The sequence below is a fragment of the Aulonocara sp. 'chitande type north' Nkhata Bay genome, linkage group LG6 (genome assembly GCF_057382095.1).
Source record: "Aulonocara sp. 'chitande type north' Nkhata Bay isolate Kocher_YH1m ecotype deep benthic linkage group LG6, A_spYH_male_GT1.1, whole genome shotgun sequence".
In the NCBI taxonomy this organism is placed as follows: domain Eukaryota; kingdom Metazoa; phylum Chordata; class Actinopteri; order Cichliformes; family Cichlidae; genus Aulonocara; species Aulonocara sp. 'chitande type north' Nkhata Bay.
The window spans coordinates 25,428-39,561 of NC_141349.1; the positions used below are offsets into that span (position 1 = coordinate 25,428).

General features: G+C 40.0%; 1 protein-coding gene across 2 annotated transcripts; it reads left to right on the forward strand.

Moving 5' to 3' along the window:
- Positions 1-1,946: 1,946 nt before the first annotated feature.
- Positions 1,947-12,570, forward strand: LOC147326907 (somatostatin receptor type 3-like). Of its 2 annotated transcripts, none has more exons than XM_086297444.1 (2): positions 1,947-2,039; positions 11,703-12,570. In XM_086297444.1, the coding sequence occupies exon 2, from the start codon at positions 11,768-11,770 to the stop codon at positions 12,548-12,550; it is 783 nt and encodes a 260-aa protein (XP_086153570.1). In that variant the 5' UTR covers positions 1,947-2,039; positions 11,703-11,767; the 3' UTR covers positions 12,551-12,570. The 2 variants fall into 2 exon arrangements, with proteins under 2 accessions (XP_086153570.1, XP_086153571.1); XM_086297445.1 differs by lacking the exon at positions 1,947-2,039 and adding an exon at positions 4,321-4,423.
- Positions 12,571-14,134: the final 1,564 nt, after the last annotated feature.

The window sequence follows — 14,134 nt, forward strand, 5'->3', positions numbered from 1 at the left end:
GGAACAGGAAGTGATACTCTACCGCAGAGAGAGCGAACACCAACTGGATGGCGCTGTAGTCTGCACTATAGCTTTGTATTATTTATTCATTAATGAAAAAGCACACACATTGCAGCTCTTCCTGTTTGCTTACTGGATCTAGAACACCATTTAGATCATAACAGCTCCTGATCAGGATGAATTTCATTTTCAAATCAAATTTCATGTCCCAGTTTCACAATTTTGTGACATAATATTTCAAAGCTTGCTTATGGGCTTGTTTGGAGCAGACCAACAGTCAGGCTCGTCTTCACCCTTACTGTCAGACTCTGAATTGATGGTTCTGCTATATCTCACCTGGCTGAGTGGGGACACACGTACTAAAGGTTAGAGTTCCCACTGCAGGAGCTTGGGTGTGAGTCTGCCGCACAGGTGTAGGTGCTTGAAAAGTAACAATGTTGGAACTGTGTGCTGGAATGACAGACAATAGAAGAACACACACATGCAGGCACACCTTCAGAGTACTCTCTAAGGAGACCCAAACTACTTATGCACCACTCAGCATATCTCACACTGTGAACATGACATTTGCTTCAGCCATGTTCATGAAGCCCATTTTCACTATGCCTTGGGTTGAACTGCATTTTTGCCTTAGTTATTGCTAAGGAGGAAGGTGAAATGCACTGGCTGACGGTCGTAAAGTGACTGCCTCGTTCAGTTAAAAAGTCTGGTCTGAACATGGACTGTTAGTCAATGGCCCCTCCATTTTTACTTACAGCTATTCACAGAGGCAGAAAGATGAGAGAGCAAAGCAAAGTGCCTGCTATGTTCGTATGAATCTCTATTTTTGAACACTTTGTTTGTATTTCTGAATCAGAATTAAATGTCTAAACAAACACAGCATTTTAAAATTGCTTTGTGTAAAATATGTGACACTGTGATTGCACTATCCCTGTACTTTGTTATACAGTACTTCTTACCGCCAATTTGTCTTGAGGACTCAAATTTAAGTGCACAAAAAGTAAAAAATGAACCTATGTTAATGGCACTTGTTTAAAAAGCATAAAGTGATGGTTTTCCAAAGCTGCTGCTATGAGTAATGGCTCCAGAGATTCAGGTGCTTAGCTGTTTGTTCATTTGTGCACTCCCCGCAAAGGTATTAACAACTGATTAGTGTAATGGGAAATTTTAAGACTGTGTGAAGCTGACCTGACTCAGTGAAAGGCTCCATGTTTTGTCATTCTGTCTTCATGCACTCAGAAAATATTTATGCTCAAAATGCTGATTTTAATTTAATTACATGTCAACTTTCTGTGTCTTTGTTTTTTTAAGTCCATGAAAAAAGTTTAATGGAATCTGGCCAAAAGAAATGTACTTGATTGGTATGTATTCAATTTATTATGAGCATATCTTCCTAATAATTTGAATAAATAAACAGATTTTATTTATTTCAGTTGAATTAAAGTATTGTTTTGTGTTATGAGGGCAAAGAATAATCTTTCAGGTATACCACACGCTCATGCATCAGTTATCTTTCGCACACAGCGTTCTGACCGTATTGTGTGATCGTGGCAGTGATGTGTAAATATTGGAGGTGCTTTGTAAAAAAGCACATGGACCTGCTGGTAATTTGAACCAATGCAAAGTCAAATTAAAGTCGCAGAGAAAACCTGATTTATTTCAGATTTCCACAACATTTGCTCTCAGCTACGAGAGAGGATAATACAGGATGTGATTAAGCCGAGCATAACCATTATAATATAATGTATATATAAAACATCTAAAACTGTTTCTAGAACTAGGGTTGTGGTTTCTATTGGTTAAGAGTGTTGCTAATACGTCGTGTCTGCAGGGTCCTCGAAATTCCAACAAAAAACAGAGAGAAAGAAAAAAAAAGAAACACGGGCGCGTGTGTGCGCGCGTGGGTATTGTAGGTGGAGGCTGTTCTTACAAACCCCCTCAGCTCTCAGAGCTCTGAGACAGTCTCCGCTGTTCACGGCTCCGAGTGAGTCTGTTCTCAGCTGAAGTGCAGACCGGTGAAACACAGTGAGCGGATAGTTGTAAGTATTTTTTTCCCTTCGTCATGTCTTTAGTCTCTGTTTAGAGTGTGCAGGACAGCCTTTTTAATCCACACTGCCGCTAACACAAGCCTGTGAAAATGAAGCGTCGTTAAGTTTGTCTTACTTAGTAACATAAACTTGATGGCTCGTCCAAGCAAAAGCAGCCATTGCCGTCAGCTGGATACATTTTTATTTGCAGAATTCACCTGTGATAGCGGACAGCACACAGCCATAAACTCGTGCTTACATGTAAATACATCAGGTGAAGGTGGCTGGTGTCGTGTTTAGGTTCACTTCAGCAGTCTGTGCTTTGTGTGTTGCTCGTGTCTTTCTGTTTTGTCCTAGTTGTTGCTGTGTATTGGTGGGATTTATTTTAATCTCTAATACTCTTTATTAATGTGAGATACATTTCGCGCCGTGTCTCTGGAGGTGCAGCAAGCCAAAAACATTATCAGTCACGGTGCTCATCTGTCTGCTGCTGATACAGAACTCCTGGAATTACTGTAAAAATGAGGATTTTTGTGTATGTGGCTTTTAAAAACGATACAGGTGGAAGTGGAGGCCTTGATTTGCTCTAAAGGGTCACACATACAAAAAGGGGACTGGAATAGAAATTGAACTCAAACTAAAAACAAAAAATGCAGAATTAAGAGGAATAGGAGTCACGAGAGAAGAGATGAGGAGAAACCAAGTGAGATGAAGAAGGGTGACATGCAGTGTAGGAGATAGAAGAAGAGATGAGGGGAAAACAACAACAGGGTAGAGAGGAAATAAAAGAAAGAGGAAAGAAGAGGAAGGAATATGAAATCTGCTCCACTATCACTGATAAGGTTTAGAACACTGTTATTGAAGCCCTGCTGCTTGAATTAATGGACTGCTGTGAAACAGGTAAAAAAAATAATTAACCTCTACGTGACCCTTTGTTTTCTCTTTCTTTCACTGTCCGAGGAAACAGAGCTTTTAATTTAATTGGTCACCACTCTTTAGCTTTTAAAGCTTTTCATTCTCGTCTGTTCACCTGTGGTACGTTTTTTTTTCATAAACTGCATGTGTCCTGCACGCTGTGTAGGAAGAGGATAAAAGTGTTGCTGATATTGGTTTTAGCAGAACTGTGGCAATGCATGTAAGCATTAATGCACCCCCCACAAATTCCTGTATACCTTCCCAAAAATCTACCCTCCACAAGCAGTGTGACACTGTGGGTGCTGCAGAGTCTCCTGTGTTTTTTAACTTCAGTCACTGCCTTAGGGCCAAATGACTCATGTGTGCACACGAACACCTCCCTGCGTGTTTATCTATCCATAGATAAGTCCTTCCATATGTGTCGTTCAGAAAAACTAAAATACAACCAAAACCATTCTGTGACCATGTTTGCATTTGCAGATCTTTGATCCACATGACATGCTTGTAAGATTATTGATCACACTCTGTGCAATCTGTGAGCACTTGTCAGCTTTGTAATAAAAAGTGTGGAGGCGGGCAGCGGTGTGGAGGTGACTGGATCCAGTCCAAATCTGTTAATTAAACCGCAACAGAGGAAGTAGATTCCCTGAGGGAGTAGGACTAATGGATAGCCAATTAGCTGATGGTGTATCTCTGCTCAATCTATGCTCTCCTGCTTCGAGTGAAATTGCTTTAAAAAAAAAAAAGAACATTACTGTGTATTACATGTAAGTGTACACACATCATAAACCCACTATTTTCCCCAAAGAAATATCACAAATGAATATTTATAGTCCAAATATTTGCCTTGCTGAAAGCATATGTGTTTTTGTGAAAATACAAGCTTAGGATCTTTGTACTTTGGGCTAAAGTAACTCACAAATGTTTACTGGTCTATCTTGCAAAGATGGGGCTATTTTTAGTAACTGTAGATATTGAATAGGCTAAATTTAGTAAACAAAAAGTACAATATTTCACACTGATAATATTATCACTATTTAAATGTTACCTAAAGTCAAACACTCTATATAAAATTTGGACCCAATCACAACAAGAGCACATACTCTTTTGTGGACTACTGCTTTGAAGCTTCAAGTTTGGCATTTTGGCTGTCACCATTGTTTTTCTTTGGAAGTAAACAATGGCCATATTTGGATGAGAGGCTGTAGTGCTAGCAGCTAGTTAGCAGCTAATGTGGTTTATCTTGATTAGCAACTTGCATACATAGACTGAAGCATATTCATACAGTATTACAATTTAAGTCACAGACCTTTTTGTGACAGAAGACATATAATTTGCCAGATAAACTCGTTAAAATGGTCCAAAAGAGCACAAACATGTTCAGTGATTTTTAACTAGCTGAGGCGTTACCTAGCATTTGCTAGCAGCTTTAGCGACCCTAACCCTGGAGACTGCTGCCAACCTAGAATGTACTGACTTTGGTAAGCTTTTTTTAAATGTGTGTGTCATTAACATTATTGTTGTATTTTATAGGCATATAATGCAAATTCACAGATGCAGGAGTGTGTTTCAAGCTCCAGTCTCTAAATGTTTTGTCTACACGAAGTGTACATATACTTAGGTGTGTTCATGTCCAAGCTCAAAGCGTCGCAGCAAGGAATTCAAGTGATGATTTTGTGCAGCATCATCGTCGTGTGATGATCAGTTGTATCCACAATTATAACTAATATTATAAACCATATGAAATAAATGGACAGATGCACATAAATGTATATAGTTTATGCTGCAATTCCTTGGCACCTTCTTAATGACAGCATGATAAGTAAGGCTTTGAAATCTATTTTGTGCAGTGAGTGATGGTTACTCTTCCCCATTTCCCATGACCCTTTATGAGATACCCTCTGCAGCCTGGTGGCCACACCACCAACAGTCTTTGCTTTTTCCTGTCCTATTTTTTATATGCTAGGAATAAGGGTGGCAAAAAAAAGAAAAGACCAGACTGACATTAAAAGAAACAATAGAAATGCCCTAAAATGCACTTAGTGAATGTAACAATAATGAGCGGCCCTTTGGGCAATCAGCAGGCATTCACTTCCCCAACGAAACAGTTGCCAGACAGGCGTCTGTGTTAATGGGTACCTTGTGGCCTCTAGATTGCATCAGGAGGTTGTTTGTTCCAAGCTGTGGATTGAACAATTACGAGGTATTACGCAGGCGTCAACAGAGTTTTCAGTGAGGAGGAAACATGTATTTACCACCAGTATCAACCATGTAATCATCACCAGGCCTCTTATAAAGAGAGTCACCATTAATGTTTGTATAAATGCTTTCCAATAATTCAACTATTGAATTTTATTCAAGGACATCTCTTTTCCATCTCTTATGCTCTCTTTTGTCTTTAAGAGAGGTTAATCACACCAGAAATATGAGAGGTTAAAGCCAAATTGATGGTTGTACAACACGTAATGGTGATAGGAAAAAAACAAAAACATTAAAAAAAAAACATGGAAACTGATGTTAAAAGTGTTTATTAAAGCATCGTGCACCAAACCGCTGTCAGCATGAATGTGGCTTTTTTAAAGTTTTCAGCTTGTTCCTTTGAAAGACACAACAGCTGAAGCTCACAGCAGGTGCAAGCTATTTTCATTAGCAGAAACCATAACAATAGTATCCAGGCTTATTATGTGCCAAGCAATTGTCGCTTCACCAGATAATCTCTAAGTACAATACTGCTAGTGTCGCTTTGCAGTTATGAGCAAGCATCATTATGGAAATAACTGAATTTGGGATTCAGTGATGTTGTGGATGAACAGCTGGAATGATCGATATGGGAGTAGAGAAGTGTGTTGTCCTGCAGTGTCAGCCGTGGCATCCAGTTATGAGTACACACACCTTCAGTGAATTCCATCGAGGGACAATAACTGCTGAGGTGGTGCATGACTCAGTATAATAGTCTTTCCTCTGGAAAAGGCTCTGAAAATCTCAAGATGACATCTTGGCTTCAGCTAATTCAAAGGCTAACTGTAAAGCCTATGCTGAAATACACTGAGGCTTCAGTGAAAGTGGATTTTATTTTCTACTGATTCATGAGGAACAAAGTGACATGCATGTGTTGGTAATCACAAACTGAGTTTGCAGCATTGAGTTTAGTCAGAGTTGAATTAGAGCAGTGAGAAAGTCTCTGACGTGAAAGCCTAAAGGTGTTCAAGCAAGCACAGGAAAACATAGGACTGATGAGATTAAGAAAAAACACATTGAACTGTAATGTCGTTAAAGTGTGTAGTGAACAAGTGGATAGAAAGGACTGCTGCTTAGACCACCGACAGTTTGAAAGCGTTGCATAATTTCGGTAGGTTATGAACTGCTGCTGTTGCCTCAAATTATACTGTACAAATGGACTGATTCTTACATAGCTTTCGCTTTTCTACTCTCCCGGAGTACTCAAAGCGCTCTATACAACATGCCACAATCACCCAATCTCACAAGCACTGTCTCTAAACTGAGTGCTTTCTATCGACATTCACACACATTCATACTCCGATGGATGCATCGAGAGCAACCTGGGGTTAGTATCTTGCCCAAGGATACATGAGCCAGGGATCGAACCACCAACCAGGCCTCTCATTGTACTGCCTCAGCAAATAGGTACAATTTCACCAGTTCATTTGTAAACCCTGTGCTGTCTCACTTAAACAGAGTTTTTTTCTAGACTTTTTTCAGTTTTTTAAATATATTTACATTCAATTTATTAATTTAAAAAAAAAAACTGCAAATCAAGGTTTTAAATTAAATTTTTTATTCTTTTTCATTGTGTCACTTTGTAAAATTAATATATATTATATTTTTTATTCAGTCTCATATGTGGCATATGGCATTCACTTATTATTAATAGTTAAATTACTGTAAATGACAACCAGTAAGTTACCATTAAAGTTTAATGATCAGGCAAAATACATATTTCAGTTACACATGAGATTTTTTTCTATATTTATTTTTTTCAGCACAGCTTCAACGTCATTTAAGTTTTTTCCTGCTTGCACAGAATGATAAGGTTACGAAACCACAGAAGATTACCGTTTCACGCTCTCGATCCAGTCTTGAGTCTTTTCCAAATGTGTTTGATATTCAAATTTGTATGCTTGGCATTTGCTTTTCCCTGCTGCAGCCACAAAATGAGCTAAAAAGTGGGGAAAGTGAACCAGAACACTGAATTAGTAAGCCATATGACTGGATAACCTTGTTTGCCAGAATGATAGAGTAATCCTTGAGATGTGAAATAATAAAAAAGTAAGTACCTTCCTATTTTTAACAAACTTTCTAGCTTCTGTTTCTCCGGATGTCTGCATTAGGAGAGAACAGACTATGCAAAATTTGCCAAAGCAGCAGCTCAATCATATTTTGTGTTGAACCTATTATTTTAAGATTTGCTTTGAAAACTATACATATTCCATTCTATGCCACAAATGGCACATAAATATAGATATGTATAGCAAACAAGTGAACATTTAGAATTGTAATCATCACTTCAGCTAGCATCAGACTTTCAATAACAACCAGTTAACATAAATTTACCCTGAGATCTCTAAGACTATATTATCTTCACTCTGCAGATGCACAGAGGGCAGGTTTTGTGTACACACATGCACAAATGCATTTGTCACACACCTGGCCTCTCACACACAATACTCTTTGTATTTGAATGTAAATGCAAGGACTCTTCAATCAGCAGTCATTCAGACTCTCACTTATCTCGTCAATTTGCTCCATGCAGGGACCTTTAAGCCTTGTCTTGACCTTATGTTACCATAGCAACACCTCCCGGGAGGGTTTTCACAGAGCTGCTCGTGCAATGGCAGACAAGAGAAGTGATGCACTTCAGGAAGAAAAATTGTCAGTCTGCTCTTATTGTGTTTATCAGAGATTAGGGTGGGAGGCAATAGCAAAGGCAAAATGAGGAGAGTGTAGGGGAGTGTGTGTGTGATTAGGTTAGCCTTGCTGACTGTTCACATCTCAGTGGGACATTCAGTGACTATCTAATGTATGGTGTGAGTAAAAAAAACAAAAGATACCTGCAACCACTCCTGTTTGTGTTATGGAACCATTAAACTTCTTATTTCCCCTTTTATATATTAATTAACAGATATTCTCGTTATGACAGTGATGTGAAGCCTGTGATATGTTAGAAAATCATTTGTCTTCACTAACCATGGATGTGAATTGCATTACTATAGTTTTTATATGTTCAATTCCATTTTATTATTATAGTGCCAATTCACAGCCACAGTTGCCTCAAGGCGCTTTCTATCACAAGACAAAGATCCTACAATATCATAGAGAAAAACCCAGCAATTCACTGTGAGCAACCACATGGCAACAGAGGGGAGGAAGAACTCATTTTAATAAGAGGCAACATGTGGCAGTACCAGGCTCAGGAAGGGGCAGCCTTGTGCTGTGACTGGCTGCTGAATGAGAGGAAAGAGAAGGAGGAAAAGGGAGCATAGAGAGACAAGGACAGAACTTAAAGGTAATTGTGGATTTTTTTAAGCTTAATAAATGATGCACATACTAGCCACAAGGTTGGATTACAAAGAGAATGCACTCCAAATAGTCACAATGTGTAACCACAGAAAGGTTTTGGTTTCCTACTATTTGTTCATTATCTATCCAAAACTGTTTTTTTAATAAATTTTGGAACCATAAAAACCAGAACGATAATTTTTTTTATATTTTTTTATTTATGGAGACAGGATTTAAGAGTGAACACTGGCTCTTGTGCCTCAGCTGATTTTTAATATTTTGCTGAACCACTTTTACTGCATTACAACATTCTTTTCTTTTGTGTACTCCTGATACGCTTTATTGAAAAGGACTTATTGAGACTTTATACGTCACTCAAGTTCGCTGACTGGAAAAAAAATCAATGACTGAGGCCAGAGAAATAATTGGTGCCTCGATTTAATCTGTTGAACCATTTTAGCTCCGTGTCTTTGTACAGTGTGACACCTGAACGTTGTACAACTCCATATTCACAATCACAGCACTGTTTGTGATACGAAGCCTGTCAAAGGTTAGTCAAGAAGACTGTCTCACGTTTATACCACCCATTCATGTTCCCTCTCACACAGCACCTAGTTTATAAAGGCGACTGACTGATGATGTTCCTCTCTGTGTTTATCATAGTTTCTGTCTCTTATCCAATTTTTTGCACTGTGGTCATTTAAAAAATGTCTAAGCCTCTGCTGCTCTCTGTGGTCATTTCCTTGTCAGATTGATGGAAAACTCTTCCACCCCATTCATCCTCACTTTTAATCAGGACCTCTGTCCTCAGGTCCATCCATTAATCTCACCATTTGTCATGCTCCACATCACATCCATCCAGATCTCCAGCATCATCCTTCACCCCTGCGCTGCTATCACCACCGTCTAGACTCCCTCCAGGGGATTTTTCCAGTACAGCTCAATATATCACTACTCCCTTATATGATGATGTCACAATAGCATCTCTTCACTAAAGACTCCTTACACAATGTGCACACATTATAAAAAAATCCATCTTAGCCTTCTTTCATTTGAATAATTTCTGATTTAAACATGAGGTTTTAAAAGCCTAAATAACCCCAAGTATAAGTGTAATTCGATATTAGGTACAAGTTAATATTTCTATATTTATCGACTTCTTGTCTTTACCCTGTTGCTTCATAAAAGCAGTAGCAGCATTAAGCAGTTGAGATCCACGGCATATACCATCCTCTGGCATTCACATTTAGTAATTGAGGTCATGACCTATGGATGGCTCTTAGGTTTGGTCTAAAAACTGTACATAAGGATTGACATTCACCATGATTTGATCACGTGTTTGACCAGTGAACACTGTGGTCTTATTCTCCACTGGTGGTACTGGTGCCCTTTAGGTTGTAATGAATGAAATGTAATTAAAGCAAAGCAAAAAAAATCTCCAAACACTGAAAGAGAATTCAGTCATGCTTCAAAGTGTGTACATTTCCTGTGTGCTGCCAATATTTGTACTTATTTTAATCTAAAGTAACTGTCTCTGGGGGATTCTTTAGTGGTGTATATAATTCACCTTACCTTCCCCGCTCTTCCGCTCATCTTCACATCTGCATTAATGTACTTTACTCAGTTGAGGTCGCAGAAGATATGCCTCTGCTATTTTTCCCCCATAGGTCAGTGCATTTTGTTCCACCAATTATTAACCATCGCTGTGAGGGATGAGGGTGTGCCTGTGTGTGGAACAGTGGTGATTAAGAAGCTGGGATGGCTTCATAAACAAGTCTCGTACTAATAAAACTAAATACCTTACGTCTGTGTTCTGGTGCTCGCTTGCTTTGTTGTGACGGAAGGAAGGTTGTTATGTTTATTAATAGCTTAGTATTCATCAAGCCACTGGGCAGATATGGCCAAACTTTTGAAACTTTTAGGTGTTGTCCAACATCAGCAGCAGTCAACGTTATGTGTACATAGAAAAGTGTGTCTTTGTCAATACATGTTGTTGCCTGTTCATTCTCTCTTACTGCTGTGTATGCCATTGTTTTCTATGTTTTATCTTTCTTTGCTACATATCTTTTAGAGACACAGTTTTATATTTTATTAAACTGGCTCACTCATTCTCTTGCCAATAGTCAGATGAAAAATGTAATAGTGCTTGCACGTCTATTTTTGACAGAAGCCTGTTAAAACATTTAAATACCCCTAAAGCTCACATTAGCTAGTTATATAGTATTGTTGTCTAGATGCAAAAAAATGTCACTTGTGAGTTTTACAGAGAAGACATAAACACTAAACATGCAGCAAAAGTCTCCTGCCCACTTGAAACCAAGAACAATACAGCACTTGAGTGCCGGCTGTCTCCAGGCAACCTCAAGGTAACAAGACTTCCCAAGTTGCTGTCTATCCAATAATAATTCAAAGTCCATACTAGCAAAGAACAATCTAAGACGTGATGGGAAATCTGTTACCTTTACACAGTCAGCCTAGATGTTTCCTCTAAAACTCTAAAACATAATTATAATGCAGTTTAGTTGAAGTTTCATGGACCTGGATTAACGTTACATTAATGATAATCCAGGTGCTAAATAACACCGAGCACCTTTCTTACTCCTAAGGGTTTTACATAAATTCTATACTTTGACAAAAACTATTATTATGTACTATATTTATATTTTAAAGTTAAGCAACAAGTTTGCTGCAGTGTGTATAATTGCATGCAAACTGTGTGCTGTGTCTATTCCACCATGTAAAGCAGGGTTCCCCAATCCCAGTCCACGGGGGCCGGTGTCCCTGCAGGTTTTAGATCTCACTCTGGGTCAACACACCTGAATCACATGATTAGTTCATTACCAGGCCTCTGGAGAACTTCAGGACATGTTAAGAAGGTAATTTATCCATTTAAATCAGCTGTGATGGATCAAGGACACATCTAAAACCTGCAGGGACACCGGCCCTCGTGGACTGGGATTGGGGACCCCTGATGTAAAGGATGCTACAAAGGATGAAGCATTTTCTCCAACAACAGATCTGCTCGAACAGAAACTGAAAACAGAACTCAGAAAAGGTCCCAGAAGAAACTTTATAGCTTTACAGACACATTTCAGTGGACGAACAACCAACACGGCTGATTTGTTGGAAGAGTTGATTAACTGGACATCTCCGAAATGTTAGAATACACCTTTAATGCATTAATTGCTTTATATTTCATGTCCACATGAAGTGTGCTAAATTAATTAACTTTGCTTTCTGTAGGGCTGCTGATCTTCTACTGATGTGAGCTTACCAACAACTGTTGCCTGATAGTCGTTAACGCCTCGATGGAGCTCATCCAGTTTGCTTTGCTGCCTCAGGAAGTCCCTACAGCTACCTGGAGCAACACCTCTGCCCCCTCCTACTCTCATTTCCTGCTCCTTTCTACTCCCTCCGAACCGCTTCACAGCTTCAACCAAGATGACACTTCGTTTCTCCTTAACAGCTCCTGTCAAAATTGCACCAAAAGTAAACCAGGATCCCTCCCTGGCTTGGCTGGAATCTTCATCCCACTCATTTATGGCATCGTTTGTGTCGTTGGCTTGGTGGGAAACACTCTGGTCATCCATGTTGTCGTCAACTACACAAAACACGAGTCAGTCACAAACATCTACATCCTCAATCTAGCCATTGCAGATGAGCTTTTCATGCTGGGCCTACCCTTCTTGGCGGTACAGAACGCTTTGCTCTCGTGGCCTTTCGGCTCTCTGATGTGCCGAGTGGTTATGACAGTGGATGCCATCAACCAGTTTACCAGCATCTTTTGTCTAACTGTGATGTCAGTGGACCGATACCTGGCTGTGGTGCATCCCATCCGCTCTTCTTGGTGGCGGCGCCCCCATGTGGCTAAGGCTATCAGTGGCACCGTTTGGGCGGGGTCCTTTGTGGTGGTGCTGCCGGTAGTGGTGTTCGCGGATGTGCTGAAGGATGATGGGAACTGCAGCATCGTGTGGCCTGAACCAGCAGAAGTGTGGAAGACATCGTTTATTGTCTACACGTGCACTGTTGGATTCTTCTGCCCCCTGCTGGTCATCTGCTTGTGCTACCTGCTGATCGTCATCAAGGTATGACTTTTAGAGTAACACTGAAATAATTTGAGTTTTTAAGATAAAGGAGGAAGTATGAGGCTGCAAACTGTTTTAAGAGTATTGTGGCTTCAGTCAACTAATGTTGATGTACTTGATTGACATTTTATGATTGACATTTAACTGTTCATCCACTGTCTAAAAAAAGCCATTTCCTTTAAGGCCACTCTTACACCCTCAGGAAAGGGCTAGGGGATGAGGGGATTAACAATGATAAGCTCAGGGGACAGATAACGAGTCAACTATACTGTTATATCACTCCAACAAAGGATGTCAACAGACTAGAATCTGCTGAAAAGACAAGAAATGGGTAATCAAAGAAAAACTTCACTCTCACATAGGGCACTGGCTGCTCACTACTAGCTCAAACACAGCGCTAAACTCATCGTCAAATACGTCAAAGCACATCACTACACAAGCCTCTGCAGGCTTGGAAACAAACACCTAAGGTCACCACAGTACTGACACTGGCGTACACCGAGGAGCTCTTCACAAGCTTGTATCCAGCTATACACTGGCTCCTCAGGAGAAATGGGCGGCAGCTGAACCTGTGGGAGCCTGCTAGGGTTATAACAGCCACCCTCACTTTAAGCCAGCTTTCTTCTGTTCATTATAAACAGGTTGAAAGAGCAGGCGGTGGCTGTGTTCACAGCCAGAGCTGTGAGCATGAGATGACCATATTAACGATGTCCCCACATATTACACAGATAAACAAGCAGTAAACACTGTCCTAAACCTCACTGTGCACAGCGATTACTTGCACATGCATTGGCCACAAGGTTTACAAATTTGGGCCATGTTTAACATGAGTATCTAATTTTAACAGTATACACCAATGAGGCTTAATATTATGATCACTGATAGGTGAAGTGAATAACACTGATTATTTCTTTATCGGGGCACCTGTTAGTGGGTGGGATATATTACAGAGCAACTGAACATTTTGTAGTCAAAGTTTATGAGTTAGAAGCAGAAAAATGGGCGAGCACAGGGATTTGAGTGAGTCTGCAATATTAATAATATTAATATTGTGATGGCTGGATCATCTCCAAACTGCAGCTCTTGTGGGGGGTTCCCGGCTTGCAGTAGTATCTATCAAAAGTGGTCCAAGGAAGGAGCAGTGGTGAACCAGCAACAGGGTCATGTGCAGCGCATGAGGCTGCATAGCTGCAGACCAGTCAGGGTGCCCGTGCTGACCTCTGTACATTCATGAAAGCACCAAAAATGGGCACATGAGCATCAGAACTGAACCACGGAGCAACAGAAATACATGGCCTCTAAAGCTGTGCCCTCTTTCAGCAACGCAAACATGTTTCAGGACTGGTTTAAAGAGTACAACAACATGTTTAAGGTTGAGAAGCTCCGAGGCCCCACCTCGCAACTTCCAGAACTTAAAGGATCTGTTGCTAGAATCTTGTTGCAGATACAGCATACCTTCAGGGCTCCAGTGGAGTCCATGCTTCAGGGCTGTTTTGGTATCAAAAGGGGGACCTGTGGCCTGTGGTCATAATGTTATCCCTGATCGGTATCTGCATGAGTGTGTGTATACACTGTTACTGTAACTTGTTT